Raw genomic sequence first — 24,530 nt, 5'->3', positions numbered from 1 at the left:
AAATTTGATTAACAAGGGATATGAGATTAACACATGTCTGCGCAAAAGGCCGCTGTTCAATATTTGAATGCGGAACCTATGCAGCATATTATTTTAAGTGCATTTTGTCAATATAGTGGAATGATTTAAATTCACCCTCTGTTATGATGTCTTTAACCTTTTAAGTTCTTGATTTGTTGATGCTGTTTTCTTTTTTTGTCTTCATCATGTTAATATTCAGTGCATTACATCCCAGTGCGCAGTACCGGGTGATTTCTCCTAGATGTAAAGTTTTATGCTTCAACTATTTTTTTCATCCATCCATCCATCCATCCATCCATCCATTCATTGATCCTTTAACCATTTCCCACAATGGTATAGGACATGTCAGATACATTACAGAAATAATGGATGCAGTAGATCTCCACTGAGAAATTGTGAACTGTTTATGAGGAATCTGGATTCCTTAGGCCTACTGTGCTATCTGTCAGACAGCAACAAGCAGGTAATAGTGTATGGTGACTTAAGTATAGAATTTCTAAAGGATTCCGATAGCAAAAATGGTCTGGAAACCTTATTTGGATCCTACAATTTGATCTCAGTAATTAACTTTCCAGTTGGGTGGATGAAGACAGTAGAACTCTTAATTGATAATGTTTTCTTTGACGAAGCTCAAAGCAAGAAAATAACTGTTTACCCAATAACAAATGCTCGCTCTGATTATGATATGATGCACAGTTAGGATAAATCACATAGTGCCTTACCATATGGATACTCCTCAATGGAAATCAGTTAGAATAGTGAAAGACTCTAAGATAAATGTTGTTATGAATAGTTTACAAGAGGTGACCTCGATGAAATTTATAATGAACTAAAGGCTAACATAAAATGTGATCTATTCAATGATAAATTCATATGATTATTTGAAAATAGCTTTCCGCATAAGCTGAACAGAAAGGATATTAAACAGCCATGTAAAAAACCATGGATCACTAAGAGGATTAAAGTATCGTGTGAAAGGAAAAGGGGAAGTATGTCTGTTGGCAAGAACAAGTAGAGATCCTGCAGTAGTTGCACACTACGATAACTATCCAAAATTGCTAAGAAAGGTTATTAAAAAATCAAGGAACATGGACATAACGTCAGAAATCAGTACTTTCGACAACAGATTTAAGGCTGTATGGAATGTAGTGAAACGAGAAACAGGACAACCAGCTGCAAAACAGGTTAACATCACTACTGAACTGAATGGAAGAGCTGCAAATGTTGTGTCACAGGTAGCAAATGTATGTAATAGTGGTTTGTTAAGATAGTATAAAGCATAGGGACAAACAATTCAAGAGAAAAATCACAGCAGTATGTTGAAAAAGTAACTCTCATAAAATTCAATCATATGAATGTATCATCAACGTCTCCTTCTTTCGTTAAGTTAATTATACATTCATTCAAAAATAAAAGCTCATATGGGTTTTAATGGTGTTTTTAATATAGTACTGAAGATTAGCTCCCGTATAATTAGCCCAATCTTATCTGAAATTTGTAATGCATCACTAACTGAGACTGAAATATGCCTTCGTTAAACACTTCTTTAAGAAACGTGATAAGAGAGATGTCAGTAACTACCAACGTGTTTCACTGCTGACATCATTTTCCAACATTTTTGAGATGATGATGTGTTCTCAAATAGTATCTCACCTTAGCAACAGTAATATCCTCAACAAATTACTGTTAAGTTTTCAGAAGAGTTGCACTACTGAGAATGCCATTCATATGTTCAATCACCAGGTTTTACAGGCATTAAATAGTAAAACAGTGCCAGCTGGTATTTACTGCAACCTATCTAAGGGATTTGACTGTGTGAATCACAGTATTCTCCTACATAAATTGCAGTTTTATGGGAATGATGGTCTAGGCAACCAATGAATAATGTTGTATCAAACCAAAATAATGCAGAAAGTTGTACTTAGTAATTCAACCAATATAGTCTGCGGACATAATCCTGACTGGGGAGAAACCACATATGGGATGCCCGAAGGTTCAGTCTTAGGCCCACTATTGTACCTCATACATGTAAACAATCTTCCGTCTAATATACAAGAAGCAGAATTTGTTCTTTTTGCAGTTGACACTAGTATTGTAATCAATCAAAGTGTACATACAGCAACAGAAGAAATGATAAACAAGGTTCTTAAAAGTATCATTGACTGGTTTTCTGCGAATGATCTCACCTTTAATTTTAAAAAGGCACAAAATTTTTACTTCTGCACACCTAGAGGTACTACACCAATGATAAGTGTAACACATGGTGAGGAACTGCCTGTTGGTTTCTGTCTTGGGCTGTTCGGCCGATGTTCGTCTGACATTTCGCCAGCACGAGTGGCTGACGTCAAAGGTTCACCCTCCATTGCTGGTGGTGGACTGGAGCCAATCTCGTGGCTGCAGACTATATGTACCTGGCGTGACAGTGTCCAAGGGGTTCTCCGTGGTCATTTCTGGTGCGGTTCTCTTGCTGCTTGTGACGGTCGCGTTTTAAGTTTTTTCAAAAGCAGTAATATGACCAAAGAGATTTCATTTTTACCTGGTGACTCCGGTTTCTTGTCAACATCTTTTAGATTCTCTTCTGTAACATCTTGATGTTTTAGATTTGTTTGTTCTTCCTTTTTGTATTGGACCTCGCAACGGTTTTTTTTCTCCTCGCGGTCCCTACATTCTCTGGTTCCTTACTGGGTGCTTATGACAATAGATGTTTTGCGCCCAAAAAAAAAAAAAAAGTCTGGGGTGCTGCAGCTCACATATTTGTCTTGCTCGCACTACGAGCATATTAATCATATCTCTTTTCTGACTCATGTGGTGGTTTGATAGTTTGTGCTGGTATGGGTCTGTGTGAGGTGGTTGTTGATACATGCTGTGTCACCGTCCCTTGTGAGCAGCACCCCTAGAAATGGTAGTTTTTTGTCCTTTTGTACTTTCATGGTAAATTTTATGCTGGCACAGAGGCTGTTCAAGTGTCTTAGGAAGTCACCAAGCTGTTCTTCACCATCGCTCCACAACGAAGGTTTCTTTGATGTATCTGTATCATATCTTAGATTTACAAGGTGCCAGGTCCAGTGCCTGTGCTTCGAAATGTTCCATAAAGAAGTTGGGCACCACTGATCTAAGAGGACTACCCGCAGTGACGCCTTCCAACTGTATGTAGAAGCTACCATTCCATGTGAAATAGCTCGTGGTGAGACATGCATGAAAGAGCTTTGTGATATTTTGCAGGAAAATGGAACCAATGTGCTCCAGAGAGTCACTGAGTGGCACTTTCATAAACAAAGAAACAACATCAGAGCTGAGCAGGATGTTGTTTGATGCAAGTTTTAATTTCTTCAGCTTCTCAATGAAATGTCGTGAGTTCTTTATTTATGTGTCAGTCTTCCCCACGTGTGGCTGGAGTAGCAAGGCCACATGTTTTGCCAGTTCATACATCGGTGAGCCAGAAGCGCTAACAATTGATTTTAGTGGAACGTTATTGTTATGGATCTTAGGTAATCGATACAGCTGAGGTGATAGGGCTTCTATGTTGCACAGGTTCCTCCATATGTCCGCCAGCAGAGAAGACGCCTTGATTAACTGATTTGTATTCCTGAAGGGGTACAAGCTATTAAGAACCTTAATGCCGAGAAGAGTTTATTGGTACTGTCTGCTGATAAGGGAAATGTGACTGTCGTAATGAGGACCGAAGATTATAAGCAGGAGACCCGGCACCTATTAGATCCAATGATGTACCGAAAACTAAGTGCAGATCCGATGCAGCGTATAATATGGAATACGACTCAGTTAATCAAAACGTCTTCTCTGAAAGAATTAGGCAAGAATAAGGCAGGGAGACGCTTATGGCCTTATCAAAGGAATTATCTCACCATTCACCTTAGCAACTCGGGAAAACTACGAAAAATCCAAGTCAGGGTGGCCAGACTGGGTACTCAACCTGCTCTCCCCAAATGTGAGTCCAGTACCTAGTGTCCAAGCAGTTACATCATTCACAAGAAGTAAAATAATAATATAACTAGAACAATAAACTTTGTTGTAGTATACTTCTGAAAAATATAAACACACAAACACCTGCCAGCACTATAGCCAACACAACTTTTTCTTGCAACTGATTCACCACTTTGAGATGGTGTATTGCATTGCATCTGAAACAGAGAAAACAGGAAACCAACAACAGAAACATTTTTATTGAAAGACACACACAGCATAGATGGTACACCTGATAACAGATTAAAAAGAACTTGGTAAACAAGGCACTAGTATTTGTTCAAGCTAACACATTCACTTACGCTGTAGAAACATTTCTCAACAAGAATGAATGTTAACTCCTTAAAAACCTTTTTAGCTGTGTCCTTGTCCAGCATCTTTATATATGTGGATAATGCATTATGAAGAATGACACTATAGTGGCTTGCTTTTTTTGGGTACAAGTTGGTCGCACTTGCTATACATGGAGGGACCCACAGTTACAAGTGTTACAACTATTGTACTTGCTGTTGGTTTGCAGGTCTCCAGGTGTAGCTCTTATCATCAACACACTTGCATAAGAATAAGGAGGAAGGAAGGGAGGTTAGAGTTTAATGTCCCACCAACAACAAGGTCATTAAAGACGAAGTGTTGTTTCAAGGATCAGGAAGGTAATTAGCCAACCCCTTGCAAAGGAACAACCCCAGCATTTGCCTGGTGTGATTTAAGTGAATCACAGGAAACTTGAATCGGGATGATTGGATGTGGATTTGAAATGTCAACCTCTCGAATGTTAGTCCAGTATGCTAACCATTGTGCCACCTCACTCTGTGTGTAGGGAGGTTACAGTAAGCACACATAGCTTTTTAAATAGGGACTTTTGGTGAGCCCTTGTACAGCTGTGTGGCAAGAATCAAATAGGATTCTTTGGTAATGTAAAAATTTCAGTTAATTGACAACTAGTTTTACCCCTAAAAACTATTCGATAAGCCACAAGAGACTGGAAGTAACCAAGGCCATTCTAGCACCTCCTAAGGAGCGTACTTTCGAAAAGATTCTTGGAGCAAAGCATGCCGAACTGAGTTTCTGGGAGAGTTTTGTTTCCAGTTTGTCTTGATCTATATACAGTCCTAAAAGTTTTGTGCATCAAACTCTAACTAATTTTCACTTAATACCATCTGATAATCTTGATTTTGTTTCATTTTTACAAATTGAAAGAAATTTGTTTTCTTTACATTATAGTCCCAATGGTAGCAGACCTCTATGGTGGGTATTGGAACTAGGTTGGCAGAGGTCAGGACGTCAGTAGTGTACCACCCTGGGTGGCGTAGCAGTGGAGCAGTGAGTGGATGCCAGCTAGTTTCCCAACGTATTGTCATGAAAAGGTCATTGTTAAAACATTCATTTATTGTTCATCAACTACAACAATGAAATGAAATGAGTGTATGGCGTTGTTGGCCGGGATGCCCCATCTGGGGAAGTTCGCCCACCAAGTGCAAGTCTTATTGCAGTCGAAGCCACATTGGGCAACGTGCATGCCGTTGATGAGGATAAAATGATGATAAGGACAACACAACTCCCAGTCCACGAGCGGAGAAAGTCTCCAACCCGGCCGGGAATTGAACCCGGGTCCGCTTGCATGGAAGGCAAACACGTTACCACCCAGCTAAGCAGGCGCACAACTACAACAATCACGATGATACTCATAGTAGCCAATATCCCCTGGCCGTAAGTGGTAGGCGGCTGTCAGCAAGTGACCCAGCAGCATGCAGTGGCCTATGGCCAGTGGAATGATGACAGCAGTGACTCGGCAAGTCCAGTAACAAGTGGGCTGCAGCCCACAATGTAGACTAGAGACAGCCTGACAGCACAGAATGGGGTGTACAGAGGTGTCTTATAATCACACCATGGAGCCAGCATGGATGTAGTTCGCAGCAGCAGTATTGTCTGCCCACATGATCAGTGGCAGGCAACATGGAGTTTTCCTATATAAGCAAAGGCGGCTGAGCGGCTGCACCACCCTGGGCTCAAACTGTAGACCACCTGGTGACTGGCCAGTTGGAAGACACTAAGTCCATGTTGTTGGACTGCAGCTATCAATGGCAGAGTGCAAAGATGGAGACTAGTTGATCCATGTAGATTCACATACTGTCTTAGGTCCCCCACTGGAACTGGTGGCTGCCAACACTGTAATACGCCTGACTAGAAGTGAGGCGTATTTACACAGGCTTGACCCCTCCTTGTTCTGCTAAAGCGTGAGTTTCTATCATGTAAACCATTACAGAACTATGGCTTGGATGTGATGCAATTAGGCCACTCACACCATAGCATCTCTGCCTTTCTGCGCTGTCGATACTAATACACCTCTGGGCTCTTTGATTGACTGTAGACTGTGGTAACCGTCTTGACGCCTCAGAGACATAACTTCACCTGGCCTACCTGAACTGACCCACCTCTGTGCTCTTGCATTAACCATGGAAGATGTCTCAGTTTTATCCAGCCGTGCCCAGTAAATTATTTGGTGTGCAACAACATTGAGGGTCAGCCTGTTGGCATTGAACCATGAATATGTGGACTTGAGGACGTGATCAGTTGTTATAGAGAGATTCCTTAACATTGCTCACTATTATGCTAGTCCCATCTGCAATCAACATGTCCTTGATTGCAGTTTGTGAGAACTTTGTCATTTATATAAATAAGGAACAAAGGGGGGTTTAACACTCTACTCTATGGTATATTAATGTTACCAGCTTTGTAAGTGAGATTTCCTGCTTGTCACATATCTTCCCCATTTCTCTTTTTACAGTATCCCCTACAGATTTCGATTAATCTCATTTTGTAAGATGAAACGATTTATTTTCTATTCCTTTTGTCTCATTGCTTTCAGCTTATCTGAAAGAATTTCACGACTTGACAGTACTGAAAGCTTTTGTACCTTTAAATTAACTCCTACAACACTACAACACTATTGTTGCCTTCTAGATCTCTTAATTATTTTATCCATGTAATCCAATATTGCTGTTTCAGCCTACTTCTACTTATTTAAAAGACATGTTGATTACTGTTCAGTAGTCTGTGGCTGTTTAAGTACTTGGTAATTTGTTGTTTCATTAACCTCTAAAATACTTGACAGAAAGTGAGAGGAATGATGTGGATCGATAATTTGCCTATTACCACTCTTGAATAAAGATATCAGTTAGAAATTTCTGATCTGTGTGGGAACAGTCCCTCAGTGAATGATAAATTAGCAATTTGGGAAGCAGTATGGATTATAAGCGACACTGTTACTTCATCTACACTTGCTGGCATTTTGCATTTGAGGCTTTTCATGCCCTTTTACTACTTCATGCTCACTAGTTGGAACTAATCTTATGCTGTATGCAGGTGTACACTCCTCAAGTGTATCCTGATTGTGTAATTTAAGCTTGATGTTGGGAAGATTTTATGAAGTTATCATTTAACTAATTTGGCAGGTAATTTTTGCCAATATTAATGTTACCAGCTTTGTAAGTGAGATTTCCTGCTTGTCACATATCTTCCCTGTTTCTCTCTTTACAATATCCCGTACAGATTTTGATTTATTGCTGACAGTCTTAGTATGCTATCGTTCTAAGTAGTTTTACCATTGCAATTAGCTGTCGATATTTTTTCTTATAAGTCTTTACACGTCCTATGAACTGGGCATCTGTGTATCTCATTTGAGAAATGAGCCTTTTTAAAGTTGTACAGGAAGTATTAGAGCCTAATGTAATCCAGGAACTAGGTGTAGTTATCCCACAGGAATGGACTCTGGTTAATTTTTTTGCAAAACACAATTTCATAATTGGTCATGAATTCTGAAGAGAAATCGTTGTAAGCATTGTTTGTGGAAAGTGCTTCTGACTGGGTTCATTACTTGGAGTATTAATTAAACTAGTAGAGTTCTGTGCAGGGAAATTTCGTCACAGGCATAGCAGAAATTGTAAGGATGAAGGCATTATGATAATACACTCCTGGAAATTGAAATAAGAACACCGTGAATTCATTGCCCCAGGAAGGGGAAACTTTATTGACACATTCCTGGGGTCAGATACATCACATGATCACACTGACAGAACCACAGGCTCATAGACACAGGCAACAGAGCATGCACAATGTCGGCACTAGTACAGTGTATATCCACCTTTCGCAGCAATGCAGGCTGCTATTCTCCCATGGAGACGATCGTAGAGATGCTGGATGTAGTCCTGTGGAACGGCTTGCCATGCCATTTCCACCTGGCGCCTCAGTTGGACCAGCATTCGTGCTGGACGTGCAGACCGCGTGAGACGACGCTTCATCCAGTCCCAAACATGCTCAATGGGGGACAGATCCGGAGATCTTGCTGGCCAGGGTAGTTGACTTACACCTTCTAGAGCACGTTGGGTGGCACGGGATACATGCGGACGTGCATTGTCCTGTTGGAACAGCAAGTTCCCTTGCCGGTCTAGGAATGGTAGAACGATGGGTTCGATGACGGTTTGGATGTACCGTGCACTATTCAGTGTCCCCTCGACGATCACCAGTGGTGTACGGCCAGTGTAGGAGATCGCTCCCCACACCATGATGCCGGGTGTTGGCCCTGTGTGCCTCGGTCGTATGCAGTCCTGATTGTGGCGCTCACCTGCACGGCGCCAAACACGCATACGACCATCATTGGCACCAAGGCAGAAGCGACTCTCATCGCTGAAGACGACACGTCTCCATTCGTCCCTCCATTCACGCCTGTCGCGACACCACTGGAGGCGGGCTGCACGATGTTGGGGCGTGAGCGGAAGACGGCCTAACAGTGTGCGGGACCGTAGCCCAGCTTCATGGAGACGGTTGCGAATGGTCCTCGCCGATACCCCAGGAGCAACAGTGTCCCTAATTTGCTGGGAAGTGGCGGTGTGGTCCCCTACGGCACTGCGTAGGATCCTACGGTCTTGGCGTGCATCCGTGCGTCGCTGCGCTCCGGTCCCAGGTCGACGGGCACGTGCACCTTCCGCCGACCACTGGCGACAACATCGATGTACTGTGGAGACCTCACGCCCCACGTGTTGAGCAATTCGGCGGTACGTCCACCCGGCCTCCCGCATGCCCACTATACGCCCTCGCTCAAAGTCCGTCAACTGCACATACGGTTCACGTCCACGCTGTCGCGGCATGCTACCAGTGTTAAAGACTGCGATGGAGCTCCGTATGCCACGTCAAACTGGCTGACACTGACGGCGGTGGTGCACAAATGCTGCGCAACTAGCGCCATTCGACGGCCAACACCGCGGTTCCTGGTGTGTCCGCTGTGCCGTGCGTGTGATCATTGCTTGTACAGCCCTCTCGTAGTGTCCGGAGCAAGTATGGTGGGTCTGACACACCGGTGTCAATGTGTTCTTTTTTCCATTTCCAGGAGTGTATATTCCTAAATCAGTATTAATAATGTCGCTCTCTGCAGCACCCACTATTGGAAATATATTGTGTATAAGACTTTCTTTTCGATGTGTTATTCTTATGGAACTATTTATAAGTAGAGAGATGTTGAACCTTTGTAGCACATTAAGAAATAGCTCCTTAGATGCAGATTCATTCACAAGATTTTTAGTGAAGTCCCCCTAGACAATTATAGTGGCTTTCTCAGTAAGTGTAATGTCCACCTGAGACTCTTTAATTATGAAAGTGTCTGTGTCCACACTAGGTGGTCAGTATACTTCTGTAATTACTATTTGGCCCAAATCTCGATGCAGTTGAACAGTAGCAGCTTCAAAATGCTTTTCAATACTCAGTGCTTCTGCCTTACACATCCTTTTGTGTTCAACATTAGAATTAATAAAAATTCAAACCCCTCCACTTCCTATAGAACTGACTTGCCAAATTGTGATGATTAATGTTAACAGTACCTAATGCAGTATTTCTACACTGTCTTCCATAACACACGTGCTATCAGCATTGGTGGCATTAACCGCAATTTCAAGTTCAAAAGATTTATTTGTCAAATTTTGGATGCTGTATATAAAAAAAATATGAAAGCTTCTAGAACAAGACTGGGAGCAATTGTGCTGCACTTTGCTGTGTCATATCTGATCCAATTTTGAGGCAGGGTACCAAAAATGTTTGAGTACTATATATTTTCTAAGCCTTTTAGGTCTTCCCTTTGGCGTTTTCTGCTAGTGAAAGATCCTCAGCTGCCAGCATAGGGTGCTCTGCAACAATATGAGGTATGGCCCTCTGCTTCAAATCTAGAGTCCTCCACCGCCAATGTAGGGTCTTCTGTTACTAAGTAGGCCGAAGGCATCTATCCACTCACTCTTTGACCAGTCTGGCATGGCAATAGAAGACAGGAAAAGGAAAGCTGAAGTTTTGAATTTCACATTTAAGATATAATTCACACAAGAGGATTGTCCAAGCGTACAGTTGTTTGACTGTCATACAGACTCCTACATGGAGGACATAGAAATTGGCACTTGTGGCATAGAGAAGCAACTGAAAGAGTTGAAACCAAATAAGTCACCAGGTCCAGATGGAATCTAAATTCATTTTTACAGAGAGTACTCTGTGGCATTACTTAGCCTGCATTTATCGTGAATCTCTCACCCAATGAAAAGTACCAACCGAAGGAAAAAAGTGCAGGTGTACATAAGAAAAGTAAAAGAACTGAGCCACATGATTACAGACCAATATCCTTAACACTGATTTCTGCTGCAGAATTTCTTCTGAGTTCAAATATAACAAATTTCCCTGGATTTAGAAGCATCATTCATGCAAAATTCAGCTTACCCTTTTCTCACAAAATATTCTACAAACCATGTAAACCATGGATGGAGGGCAACAGGCAGAGTCCATATTCCTAGTTTTCCAGAAAGCATTTCACATGGTACCCCACTGTAGAAGATTTTGATGGGAGTCTGTGTGTCCAGTTTAGGTTTCCAGATATGTGAATGTCTCAAAGACTTTTTAAATAATAGAAACCAGTACACGGTTCACAACAGCAAGCGTTCATCAGAAACAAAGATATTGTCAGGTGTGCCTCAGGGAAGTGTGACAGGACTGCTTTTATTCTCTGTATACATAAATGACCTGATGGATGTCGTGAACAGCAATTTGTAGCTTTTTGCTGATGTTGCTATGGTGTACTGGAACGTGTCATCGCTGAGTAGCTGTAACGATATACAGGGTGAGTCACCTAACGTTACCGCTGGATATATTTCGTAAACCACATCAAATACTGACGAATCGATTCCACAGACCGAACGTGAGGAGAGGGGCTAGTGTAATTGGTTAATACAAACCGTAAAAAAATGCATGGAAGTATGTTTTTTAACACAAACCTACATTTGTTTAAATGGAATCCCGTTAGTTTTGTTAGCACATCTGAACATATAAACAAATACGTAATCAGTACCATTTGTTGCATTGTAAAATGTTAATTACATCCGGAGATATTGTAACCTAAAGTTGACGCTTGAGTACCACTCCTCCGCTGTTCGATTGTGTGTATCGGAGAGCACCGAATTACGTAGGGATCCAAAGGGAACGGTGATGGACCTTAGGTACAGAAGGGACTGGAACAGCACATTACGTCCACATGCTAACACCTTTTTATTGGTCTTTTTCACTGACGCACATGTACATTACCATGAGGGGTGAGGTACATGTTCGACGGGCGTTTCATAGGACGTGGAGGACGCATAAATTGGCCAGCCCATTCTCCTGATCTTACACCTCTGGACTTCTTTCTGTGGGGTACGTTAAAGGAGAATGTGTACCGTGATGTGCCTACAACCCCAGAGGATATGAAACAACGTATTGTGGCAGCCTGCGGCAACATTACACCAGATGTACTGCGGCGTGTACGACATTCATTACATCAGAGATTGCAATTGTGTGCAGCAAATGATGGCCACCACATTGAACATCTATTGGCCTGACATGTCGGGACACACTCTATTCCACTCCGTAATTGAAAACGGAAACCACGTGTGTATGTGTACCTCACCCCTCATGGTAATGTACATGTGCGTCAGTGAAAAAGACCAATAAAAAGGTGTTAGCATGTGGACGTAATGTGCTGTTCCAGTCTCTTCTGTACCTAAGGTCCATCACCATTCCCTTTGGATCCCTACGTAATTCGGTGCTCTTCGATACACACGATCGAACAGCGGAGGAGTGGTACTCAAGCGTCAACTTTAGGTTACAATATCTCCGGATGTAATTAACATTTTACAATGCAACAAATGGCACTGATTACGTATTTGTTTGTATGTTCAGATGTGCTGACAAAACTAACAGGGTTCCATTTAAAAAACGTACGTTTGTGTTAAAAAACATACTTCTGTGCATTTTTTTATGGTTTGTATTAACCAATTACACTAGCCCCTCTCCTCACGTTCGGTCTGTGGAATCGATTCATCAGTATTTGATGTGGTTTACGAAATATATCCAGCGGTAACGTTAGGTGACTCACCCTGTATAAGATTCTAGATGGGGTGTTGAATGACAACTTCCTCTAAATGTAGAAAAATGTAAGTTAATGGGGATGAGTAGGAAAAACAGTCTTTTAATGTTCGAATACAGCGTTAGTAGGTTGCAGCTTGATACAGTCACTTCCATTAAATATCAAGGTGTTACATTCCAAAGTGGTATGAAGTAGAATGAGCACATAAGTTTGGTAGTAGGGAAGGTGAATGCTAGACTTCATTTTTATTGGGAGAATTTTGGGAAATTTAGATCATTCATAAAGGAGATGGCATATAAAACACTATTGCAACCCATTCTTGAGTACTCTTCAAGTGTTGGATTAAAGGAAGATATTGAAACAGAAGCTATTGCACAGATTTATAGAACCATTTGAGGCTGACTGCAGAATAATTCTACTGCTGCAGATGTACGAGGGTTGCCCAGAAAGTAATGCACCACATTTTTTCTCAGTCGAATACAATGCTACAAATGTGAAATGTTACGTATGTATTATTTGAAGTCTCCTGAGTGAGCGCACCAAGTTTCCGCCACTTCCAACAGGTAGCGTAGCTGCAGGACAGTTCCAAACTGGCTTCTGTAGGTGATACATGTTACAAACAAAAAAATGGGCCTTCATTGAATTTCTCATTGCAGAGAAAGAAACTGTGGGGAATATTCACAAACACTTGTGCAAAGTCAATGGAGCATCTACTGTCAACAGGAGTACAGTTAGTTGCTGCGCATGAAGGTGAGATCATCAGAAGGTGAGATCATTAGAAGGTGATTCGGCAGAGCTCCACAATTTGCAGCGGTCAGGGAGACCATCAACGGCTGTCACACCTGACATGTTGCAGTGAGCTGCCACTTGTTGGGCCATTAAAGGATGCCATTCGTGGAAGAAATTTTGACGACGATTAGGAGGTTAAGCTCTGGCTCCGGACAAAGATCGGTACTGACAGGGAATACACATATTTGTTTTGCGCTGAAGGAAGGCCATAGAATGGGCTGGACATTATGTGGAAAAATGGGGTGTGTAGATAAAACACCATTCTTTCTTGTGTGTAATTCTCATTAAGTTCAATAAAGAATTGTTGAAGGAAAAAAATGCAGTGCTTTACTTTCTGGGCAACCCTCATACATTATGTGTAAGGGCTATGAAGATAATATGCGAGAAGTTAGGTCTCGTACAGAGGCTTTTAGACAGTCATTTTTCCCTCGCTCTATTTACAAATGCAACAGGAGAGGAAATGACTTGTAGTGATACAAGGTACACTCCGCCATCCACTGTACGGTGGTATGCGACGTATGGATGAAGATGAAGGTGTAGTGTTTTCTACTGCAGATCTAGGCTCCTCCACTGCCGATGTAGGATCCTCTGCTGGAGGTGACCCTGGGCTCATGTGTAAGTGACCTGGGAACATCTGTGTTGACCTGCCCTCGTCTGTAGGTGACTTAATCTCTGCTGCTGTGGGCACCATGACTTCCACTGTAGGTGACATGACAGTCACTGTTCACCAGAAATTTTGCAGATGTGTTGCCATGACCTTGCTATTAGAACACATTTTTGTAATGTTCTGAATTTCAGTTGTCATTGCATTTTTACCCTTTATGTTCCTGTGGAGAACATGCCTGATGAAATGACCTCTTACAGTACTGTCTCTGTTGTTGTATTGTGACTGCAGGACAGTGGCTGGCCACATATTTACCAGAGAAAGATCTCCAAACTGCCGTATGTTTTCAGAAATTATTTTACACTCCTGGAAATGGAAAAAAGAACACATTGACACCGGTGTGTCAGACCCACCATACTTGCTCCGGACACTGCGAGAGGGCTGTACAAGCAATGATCACACGCACGGCACAGCGGACACACCAGGAACCGCGGTGTTGGCCGTCGAATGGCGCTAGCTGCACAGCATTTGTGCACCGCCGCCGTCAGTGTCAGCCAGTTTGCCGTGGCATACGGAGCTCCATCGCAGTCTTTAACACTGGTAGCATGCCGCGACAGCGTGGACGTGAACCGTATGTGCAGTTGACGGACCTTGAGCGAGGGCGTATAGTGGGCATGCGGGAGGCCGGGTGGACGTACCGCCGAATTGCTCAACACGTGGGGCGTGAGGTCTCCACAGTACATCGATGTTGTCGCCAGTGGTCGGCGGAAGGTGCACGTGCCCGTCGACCTGAGACCGGACCGCAGCGACGCACGGATGCACGCCAAGACCGTAGGATCCTATGCAGTGCCGTAGGGGACCGCACCGCCACTTCCCAGCAAATTAGGGACACTGTTGCTCCTGGGGTATCGGCGAGGACCATTCGCAACCGTCTCCATGAAGCTGGGCTACGGTCCCGCACACCGTTAGGCCGTCTTCCGCTCACGCCCCAACATCGTGCAGCCCGCCTCCAGTGGTGTCGCGACAGGTGTGAATGGAGGGACGAATGGAGACGTGTCGTCTTCAGCGATGAGAGTCGCTTCTGCCTTGGTGCCAATGATGGTCGTATGCGTGTTTGGCGCCGTGCAGGTGAGCGCCACAATCAGGACTGCATACGACCGAGGCACACAGGGCCAACACCCGGCATCATGGTGTGGGGAGCGATCTCCTACACTGGCCGTACACCACTGGTGATCGTCGAGGGGACACTGAATAGTGCACGGTACATCCAAACCGTCATCGAACCCATCGTTCTACCATTCCTAGACCGGCAAGGGAACTTGCTGTTCCAACAGGACAATGCACGTCCGCATGTATCCCGTGCCACCCAACGTGCTCTAGAAGGTGTACGTCAACTACCCTGGCCAGCAAGATCTCCGGATCTGTCCCCCATTGAGCATGTTTGGGACTGGATGAAGCGTCGTCTCACGCGGTCTGCACTTCCAGCACGAACGCTGGTCCAACTGAGGCGCCAGGTGGAAATGGCATGGCAAGCCGTTCCACAGGACTACATCCAGCATCTCTACGATCGTCTCCATGGGAGAATAGCAGCCTGCATTGCTGCGAAAGGTGGATATACACTGTACTAGTGCCGACATTGTGCATGCTCTGTTGCCTGTGTCTATGTGCCTGTGGTTCTGTCAGTGTGATCATGTGATGTATCTGACCCCAGGAATGTGTCAATAAAGTTTCCCCTTCCTGGGACAATGAATTCACGGTGTTCTTATTTCAATTTCCAGGAGTGTATTTACACAACCAGTTTTGGTATATTAGTAACGCCACTTCAAGCTCCTATGCAGTCCGTATATAGAGAATCAGATATATCGATGCATGTTGCAGGGCCCTCAATACCTGGGTTCCATGACGTTTTGGTGGAGTGTGTACTTTGAAGACTTGATAACAACTTGAGTTGTCGTCAGGTCCTCAAAGTACAAATAACAACTTCTGAAAAGATATAGCTTTTTGGTGATTTTTCTCTGGTAAAAATCTTACATAACTGTCTGCACAAATATTGCATTGGCAGAATCATTGCAGATTTTCTGAAGACTTATGTTCATGGCCTCCTGCCCAAATACATTTTGTTTAAGGACCACAAAGATAAGATATGAGAAATTAGGGCTGATACGTATACGTAGGCGTATAGACAGTAGTTTTTCCCTCACTCTATTTCAGAGTGAAACAGGTAAAGAAGTGGATATTAGTGGTACAGGGTACCCTCCACCACGCACTGTATGACTGCTTGCGGAGGATGTAGATGTAGATATAGACATAGATGTACTCTGTGATTAACACAAGAATTTTCCATGATACGAAGTTTGTGATGTACCCACTTCAGGTGTTTTTTGCAAAAACTTCCCTAAAAACAGTGTCTGCATGTTAGCTCTTGTTCCTATACACATAGTTAGCACCTCCAACTGACACTCAGTCACTACCAGGCTTTACTCGTAACATCTTCTCACAGCCTTTCAGTACTTCCTTGAGGGGGAGGGGGGCACTGGGCTTTTAATGATACCCATGACGTTGAAACAAGGTTGACTGCTTGCCACGATTGCTGCTACTTCCCTTCCATGACTGTCAGATAATATAGTAATGTCATGCATTTTTTGGTCATGTTTTCTTGCTGCACTTGTTTGCTTTGTGACAACTTTGGCGTATTCACACAAATTTCTGCATTATCTGACAAGTCTGATAAAAGTGAGTCAGAGGTAAATTTGTCAGAATCCAGAGCTTGGAATTTATTATTTATCGTCAGCATGAATTAGGGATGACAGCACTGTAATTTGAATGGTTTTCTTGGCCTGCAGTAACTGTCATTCCACACACACTCAAATTTGATATTTGCATCACAAAATGTATTTAACACATCTTCAGTGTTCAAAACATACCTTTTTGCTAATGAAAGTTCATATTGAAAAGCATTTTCCATGAAGTCTTCGTGATTTTCAAAACATTTGCCAATTGCTAGGTAAATACCAGGCTGGTACCTATGTCCAGCCTCGTACTCTCACTACTCAGTGTTTAGTCTCCTGAAACCTTTAATCAGCAGCAACAGAAGCATTGTTACTATTCGTGATGCAAACAGAATCTTCAGTTACTGGAAGGAGTAAAGTTCTGTTTAGATTACTGTATAATTTTCTTAAACTTCCAGGATCAAGTGAAACCGTTTGTTGGTGATATTTTTTGAGATGTATAACTGGAAACTTGGTTGGTGTTATAGATTTATAGCAATATTTTGAAAAGGCACCACCTTTTTATGATTTAGTATATGAATTACAGGTGTACAAAAACCTCATGTTCAGTTGGATTTCCTGACATAGGCTCTAGGATTAATCTTCCTGATGAATTTACACTTTTCAGTGTAGAATTCTACATGATACTGAGAATACCATGATACATTAGAAATAGGATCATGTGAATCATTCCATTATCAGCCCTCAGTTTCCTAACTGTTCTTTGTTTTATTCAGCTGATGTACCAAAACAAAAAGTTAAGTAACCACATCAAGGAGCCCATTATTTTGCCAAAGCAGTTACTTATTGCCCCTATATTCTATCATTAACTCATAGAGACGTATCTTAATGCATTGTTTAATGGCTGACTCATCAATTACATGGATGTGTTAAATGTTTGTAGATTTTCATTTTGTTTAGAATGGCTTCTACTAAATTAATGCTTACCTATTTTGTTATGTATGATATTCTAAGCCGCTGATTGCTCAGACATCATTTGTAGCTGCATATTCTATGATTTGCAAAGCGTTAAGTATGTTCAGACAAAGAGGAGCAGCACACCAGATTCTCTAATTTTGATGAAATACCCTCCAAATCACTTTATTTTTTATTTATTTTTCCATTTTGACCTGTGTTTAATATTATCAAGTACATGCCATAATTCTTGTTTCTTTGCATGGCACCATGATGTATAATAAGTACTTTTCATGCTACTGAGTACACCAAGATGACTTGAGTTACTCAAATGCATTACAAAGAATGTATGATGTATCTTGACATGAGGTGCTTTCTAGGGCTAAATTAAGGCACAAAATTTGTCTAATGATAACTGGTTTATGTGAAAACCTGTAACATGATTTGCACTTCTGTCAATAAACTTCTGCTTCAAACTTGTTCACCATATCTTACAATAGGTACTGTGTCTAAAATTATTTTGTAATTTTTATATTAAATATGTAATGGGATCTCCTTGTGTATCATCCTGTTATTGTAGAATGCTACTTTTCAAAAAATCTTCCTAAATCCATGTCCAGTATTTCTATCAATATTATTTTTGACACATATGTGACATGATCATATATGTCTGTCTGTGTTTGTGTGTGTGTGTGTGTGTGTGTGTGTGTGTGTGTGTGTGTGTGTGTGTGTGTGTGTGGCTTCCTTCATTGTTAGTTTCTGTCTAGGGTGTGGAAGGATTCATTATTATTCTTTTTCAGTTCCTAACTCATTACATGTTTCCCTTGCGTTGATACAACTAATGCAATTGATTCATTGATGATAAGTAAATAATAATACCTGGATTCTTAGACATACAGAAAATGTATGGTAGTAGTCTGTGACACCTTGAACAATGTAGTTCCATGTTCTTTCTCTTAGCCCTCCATTACCAAAGTGTAAACTCCCATAGATGAATTTCTGAGTGTTCTAATTGTTGACAAAATTTCTCTGTTAATATTACTGTGCCGACAGTTATTGGTCCACACACCTCTATTATGTCTGTGTTGAACATAAGTTTTGCCTTAGATATCACATCTGTTGTTCCAGTATCATACTGAATTCTCAGTGAGCAAATATCTTAGTATATCTGACCACCAGAAAATCTACTATACCAGTGCCATGCAATTCACTAAAGTTTGTGTGGTAGGTATCTGCTGATCTTGGAGAAAATTCCTCCAATTACTCTATTAAATTCCTTGTCCAGTCCTGTACTTATGAAATAAAAGTTCTGTTGTACATCTCCGTAGTGGCATGAGTTTCCAGCTTATCCCTAGTGGCTGCCCTAAACAGTAGGCTATCTGAGCATACTATCAGGCCCGACACAAACTTTCATTGCTGCTGATGTTTCCACCTATATCTGAACACTACTATTAGGGATTGTCCCCTAGGGTATATGGGAGTAGCACCATTGGGGGGACAGAGTCACTAGAGTTCTGTCAGTTACCCTGTGACAAGGGATGAAATGAATTAAACACAATGAGATGAAAGTAATGGATCAATGAGGATGAAAGAAATGATGATGCAGTGTCATGAAATGATATCAGTGCAAACTGTTTAGATATGCAAAATCTGTGGTACCTGCAAACCCTATAGGAAAAACACTGGTAGTAGCTTTCCAAAATTGTGTGGAAACACAAGTAACAACAAAAGTTTGAGTCATTCCTGGAGTTGTGCTCAGATAGACAAATGGTGTTGGTGACTGCTAACAGTGAGCAGGAAATTCAAGTTGAGTTCCAGTCTGGTGCAGTATCATTTCATGTCATTACATTTTCATTGATTTTGGTCCAACAGTTATTCATTTAACTTACGTGCATTTGATTCATTTCGTGAAAGTTATATATATCTTCTGAAAGAATGAATTCCATCCTTTCAAACATCTGAAGTCATCTTATTTCCTTCATTGGATCAGCTGCCCTTAACTTACTACAGGTTCCTTCTCTACAGCCCTCCTTCTCTACTCACTCTGCCCATTCCTCTACCCAACTGCCCCCCCCCCCCCCCCTCCTCTCTCTCTCTCTCTCTCTCTCTCTCTCTCTCTCTCTCTCTCTCTGTGTGTGTGTGTGTGTGTGTGTGTGTGTGTGTTTTTCTGCTGGAATTGTGTCTAACGCAACATTCAAGTATTTAATTCGAAAACTAAGATGAGTCATTATGGGAAGTGTTACTTGCTTTCTGCCATACTTGCAGAATTAATAGTGACATATCTTCCTTGCAGGACTAAACAAGTTTATTAAAAGTTTCCTTGACAGTTATCATAATATATTCTTTTGAAATGGCAGATAAATGTTTCATTTCTTTATGTGTAATTGATAATTAATGGGATGAAAAGAATACATAAATAGTAACTAGATTTGAGCTACGAGAATGAAAGCTATAATGCATAGGGCATGAAAGAGGCTCTTAATGAATGTTCGCTGCTAAAACAAAGGGTAAGTTAATCCATAAGCTTATGGAATTGTGATTCTCATTTTCTGAAATGGAAATATTTGACCATAAATGCATGTTCACCTAAAAACTACCATGTGACTGTAATTTTTTTGATGCTTACGTTTGTCTTTGCTTTTTTTTTACAGCTTACATGATGGACGCACATTGTGTTGCATATCAAGCCAAAGCATCGTTGCATTCTCTGCAATTACTGAACTTGAAGACTGTTGGGGCAAAAGCTGGGGTTCACATGTTTACATAGCAGACCTGAATGTGCCATGGCATTGTCACAAGTATGTAATATGAGACTTTCTTCATTTGAAGACATATGTTGATGTTTCTGTTAAAGTTTTTGTTATTTACTTCATAGTACTCTTCTTTTGCCTGATTTTAAGATGAGTTTGCCAGTGATACTGGTTACAGTTACAATATCATCTGTAAGTTTTGCCTGAATTCACTATACTGTGTGGTATTATAGGGAGACAACAGTGTGAACTTTGATCATGACTTTTAAGAAAATTTTGGAGACTCTAGTGTATCAGATGAATACTGTACTCCATATCAATCTATGTAGGTCAGCTATGATGGGTTTGTCATTCCAGCTTCCAGTCTGTCATTACAACTTAACTGGTAACAAATGCATTTGAACTTGACAGATCAAGAATCCAAGTTGGCAGCTAGACAACATGTCATTTTTTACCGTAAGCTTTGTAAATTGTTAACCATCCTCCATTGCACATGGAGGTAGATGTTTTTCCCCAGGAGGCACTGTTTAACAACTTGCATTTAGAAGAGGCGACTGAAGTTTGTGGTGCCTCACCCTTGTTGTATTATACTTTTATGGATATGATATCTGTTTTTTCGGACATGTCCGAAAAAACAGACACCATTGATGACCTGCAGCTGTCTAGAACGAAATTAGAATTATATTAATACCTTCAGCTGTTGATGGGCGTTGATATATATCAATGGGGACAGGTGAAAATGTGTGCCCCAACAGGGTCTCGAACCTGGGATCTTCTTCGTACATGACAGATGCTCTATCCCTCTGAGCCACCGAGGGCACAGAGGACAGGGCGACTGCAGGGACTATCTCGTGCACGCCTCCTGTGAGACCCACATTCTCACCTTGTATGTCCACACACTACATTCGTAGTGTCTCACACCAACACACTCATTACTCATGAAGACATTCTTACCAAGTCCCATAACAGTTCAGGGAATATGTGTGCATCTGCACAGAAGAAGAAGGTCATGGCCGGTATTTCCAGAACTATATACTTATATGGTGTCTGTTCTTTCGGACATGTCCGAAAGAACAGACACCATATCCGTCCTCCTGTGATTTAATAAATGTGGAAGAGCTGAAACAAGAATAGTATGTAGAAAGTGTTATGGAAGTGAAACATTGGAGTTGCAGGGTGTACTGTACAAATGGCTATTCTTACGCCGACATTACAGTCTCTGGTATTACCCAAGTGTGGTAAATAATGACTTATTTATTCTGTCATCATAAATTTCATCCTTTTATTCCCAGTACAGTAATATATCTTTGTATCGCGCTAGGGGTGTGTGTGTGTGTGTGTGTGTGTGTGTGTGTGTGTGTGTGTGCGCGTGCGTGCATGTGTGTGTGTGTGTGTGTGTGTGTGTGTGTGTGTGTGTGTGTGTGCGTGCGTGCGTGTTTGCATGTGCGTTTGTGTCACCATTCAATTTTGTGATCAAAAAATTTACTCAGAAAACGGCTTAGTCTAACCTGGCTGTTACAGCTGAAGCTGATGTGAACAGGTGTACCTGAAAGAGTAGATTCAGTCATGTTCAATAGATAAATCTATTAGTCTCCTCCATACTACCAAGAAAGACAAGAGATATGAATGCAGTACCTCACTCACAACTCTTAATGTCACCCCAATAAGAAGAAAGAGAAATGTTAAACACTGTGGCCAAAACAAGGAACAGTTTAATAAAAACTATTGCAGTTAATAATGGTATTGATCTCTTGTTAGTTGAAAACATCTTCAAAATTAAAACTGATGCTAAAGCGACTACTTTAGGCATCAGTGCTGTTTCTGACAGTAACGAGTATAAGGAAGATTTTTCGGTTCCATTTTTATGCCCAATTTCTTATAGTATTCATCATCTTCTAATTAAAAAATATGGATGTAAAGTTGCCTTTTCTACTAACAATAACTTACAAATGGGCATATGTCACTGTCCATGCATAATAGGTAGCGCAACTTGTGTATTGTTTTCATAGCAGCAATGTAAGCTGCTCAGTCTGATGTTACTTGCAAGGTGTATGTACCAAAGACTGGAATGTTTTTAATTTTTGAGTTGAGCAGTCTGCTCTAAATATTGAATATTGCCTTCTCAGAATATAACTTTACGTAAGTAACCTTTCTATGTTATGGCAATTTTCATCTTGGTTAATGTTTCTGCCAAACTTAATTTACTATATATTATTTTGTAGGAATTTTAAATTAGGGTGTCGAAACCTGGGTAAATATATTAAACAATTACTTGCAACCGGTTGGCTATGTTACGTCCACATTGAAACTTATATATGTTTACTGACAGACAGCCACGTTCAAAACTGTCTAAATAAGAAAGGCATCAGCTTCACACATCTAGGAGAAACTTACAGACACCTTTCACTGATTTTTATCTAAAGAATCAGATGATGACTGATCTACATAGGGAATGCAAATTGATGTCTGCATGAGGAAATTATTTAATCCCAATGGACCCTCCCCCCCCCCCCCTCCCCTCCCGGGCTCACACACACACACACACACACACACACACACACACACACACACACACAAAAAAATGCTTGTGAATTAAAGAAGAGGTGCAGCATCATTGTGTGGAAAGTAAGTTCACTGGACGAAAAATTAATCGCCCCTTGAAAAATATGTACAAGAATCATTTAATATTGTGTATTTTCACCCCTGGACTTAATAACCACCTGAATTTGGTTAGGAAGTAAGGCCATAAGGTAGTGCAGGGCATCACATCCAGGTTAAGGCACTCACTGAGGATTTGATTGCACAGTTCCACCAAATTGCGGGGATGCTGATGTCAGCGTTTCATCCACTGTTCCAACATGTCACACATAATTTCTGGGGGATTCAAGTTAGGTGATTTTGCAAGCCAATTCAGATGTAATTGGGTAGGGGAGTGTTCAAGAAACCAGTCACATATTCTTCCAGCCCGATGAACTTTACTGTTGACGTCTTTATGTGCCTGTGTGAGCAACGTCTCTTGCTAGGTGACGGACTCCAAATGTTCAAAAATGGTTCAAATGGCTCTAAGCACTATAAGACTTAACATCTGAGGTCATCAGTCCCCTAGACGTAGAACTACTTAAACCTAACTTACCTAAAGACATCACACATATCCATGCCTGAGGCAGGATTCGAACCTGCGACCATAGCAGCAGCACGGTTCCAGACTGAAGTGCCTAGAACCGTTCGGCCACCGCAGCTGGCTCCAAATGTTCATTGCATGCTGTTCCCATCATAATATTCTCTCACTAACAGGGGGTAATGGACCTTCATTCACTGCCTGCAGCAATTGCTGTCAGGTTTGGAAGTGATTTTGATTCACAAGCTGTGAAACATGTCTCCGTTTCCTCTCATTCAGGATCTTTTTTGGAAAACAATTCTGACATCATGTTTTGTGGCAACATGTATTACACCACTGCTTGTAGACACGTTGAACTGTCCACTACAAAACACAAACAAACTTTGGGTTGCCAAGCTGAGGAATGATCAGTGCTGCCAATCCTGTATAACCAAAAATTGCAGGAGTGCTTCAGCTGCTACTGTCTGATGTGAAAATGGAATACTGTGTGTTACAGGAAAGGAGGATTTTGTCTTAACTGTATTGTTGGTAAGGCTGATACAAATCTACAAAAAGGGAAAACAAAGCTGTCAACATCAAAGCTCACTGTGTGTGATGAGGTGGACAGCTGTTGTGTGACAATCATTAACGAGTAACCTCTGGTACACATGCCCAATGCCAGTTGAATTAGGCTTGTACAGATGCACTTTTATTTCCCTAGCTGCTCATGTTACCCAAGCAAAATCCATTAATTTAATCCTCCCCATCCCTTAGCACATACAGAAGACATTGAAGAAACACACACACACACACACACACACACACACACACACACAGAGAGAGAGAGAGAGATATCTGTGCCTCTACATGGTGCCAGCTGGAGACACAATGTGAAGATGGGGTAGGGTGTGGTTGTACGGAGTGTGGCTGGTAGAGGGGGGGGGGGGGGGGGGAGAGTGGCGGGAGGCAGGAATAGGGGTGGGAGGTGAGTAGCTAGTAGCTTGGAGGGAGGTAGCCGGTTTGCTGGCTGGCTAGGAATGCGGGAGGAAAACATGGCAGGTGCACAGGCTAGGGATGTGATGCATGGATGTCATAGCAGATGGGGAACGTTGCACGATGAAGGTGACAAGGTGACACAAATTGTGAGGTGATGACAGGACGGAGGAAGGGGAAACTGTTG

The 24,530-nt window shown here is 41.7% G+C and overlaps 1 protein-coding gene across 1 annotated transcript in view; it reads left to right on the top strand.

The window, feature by feature from the left end:
* LOC126471008 (mediator of RNA polymerase II transcription subunit 16) overlaps positions 1 to 24,530 on the top strand; it is a 289,195-nt gene that overhangs the window by 22,078 nt on the left and 242,587 nt on the right. The window contains exon 2 of the mRNA XM_050099062.1: positions 20,155 to 20,301. Coding sequence (XP_049955019.1) covers positions 20,155 to 20,301 — 147 coding nt within the window. The remainder of the gene's footprint in view (positions 1 to 20,154; positions 20,302 to 24,530) is intronic.

This window comes from Schistocerca serialis, chromosome 3, assembly GCF_023864345.2.
Source record: "Schistocerca serialis cubense isolate TAMUIC-IGC-003099 chromosome 3, iqSchSeri2.2, whole genome shotgun sequence".
Taxonomy (NCBI): Eukaryota; Metazoa; Arthropoda; class Insecta; order Orthoptera; family Acrididae; genus Schistocerca; species Schistocerca serialis.
This window is presented reverse-complemented; position numbering and strand designations above follow the sequence as displayed.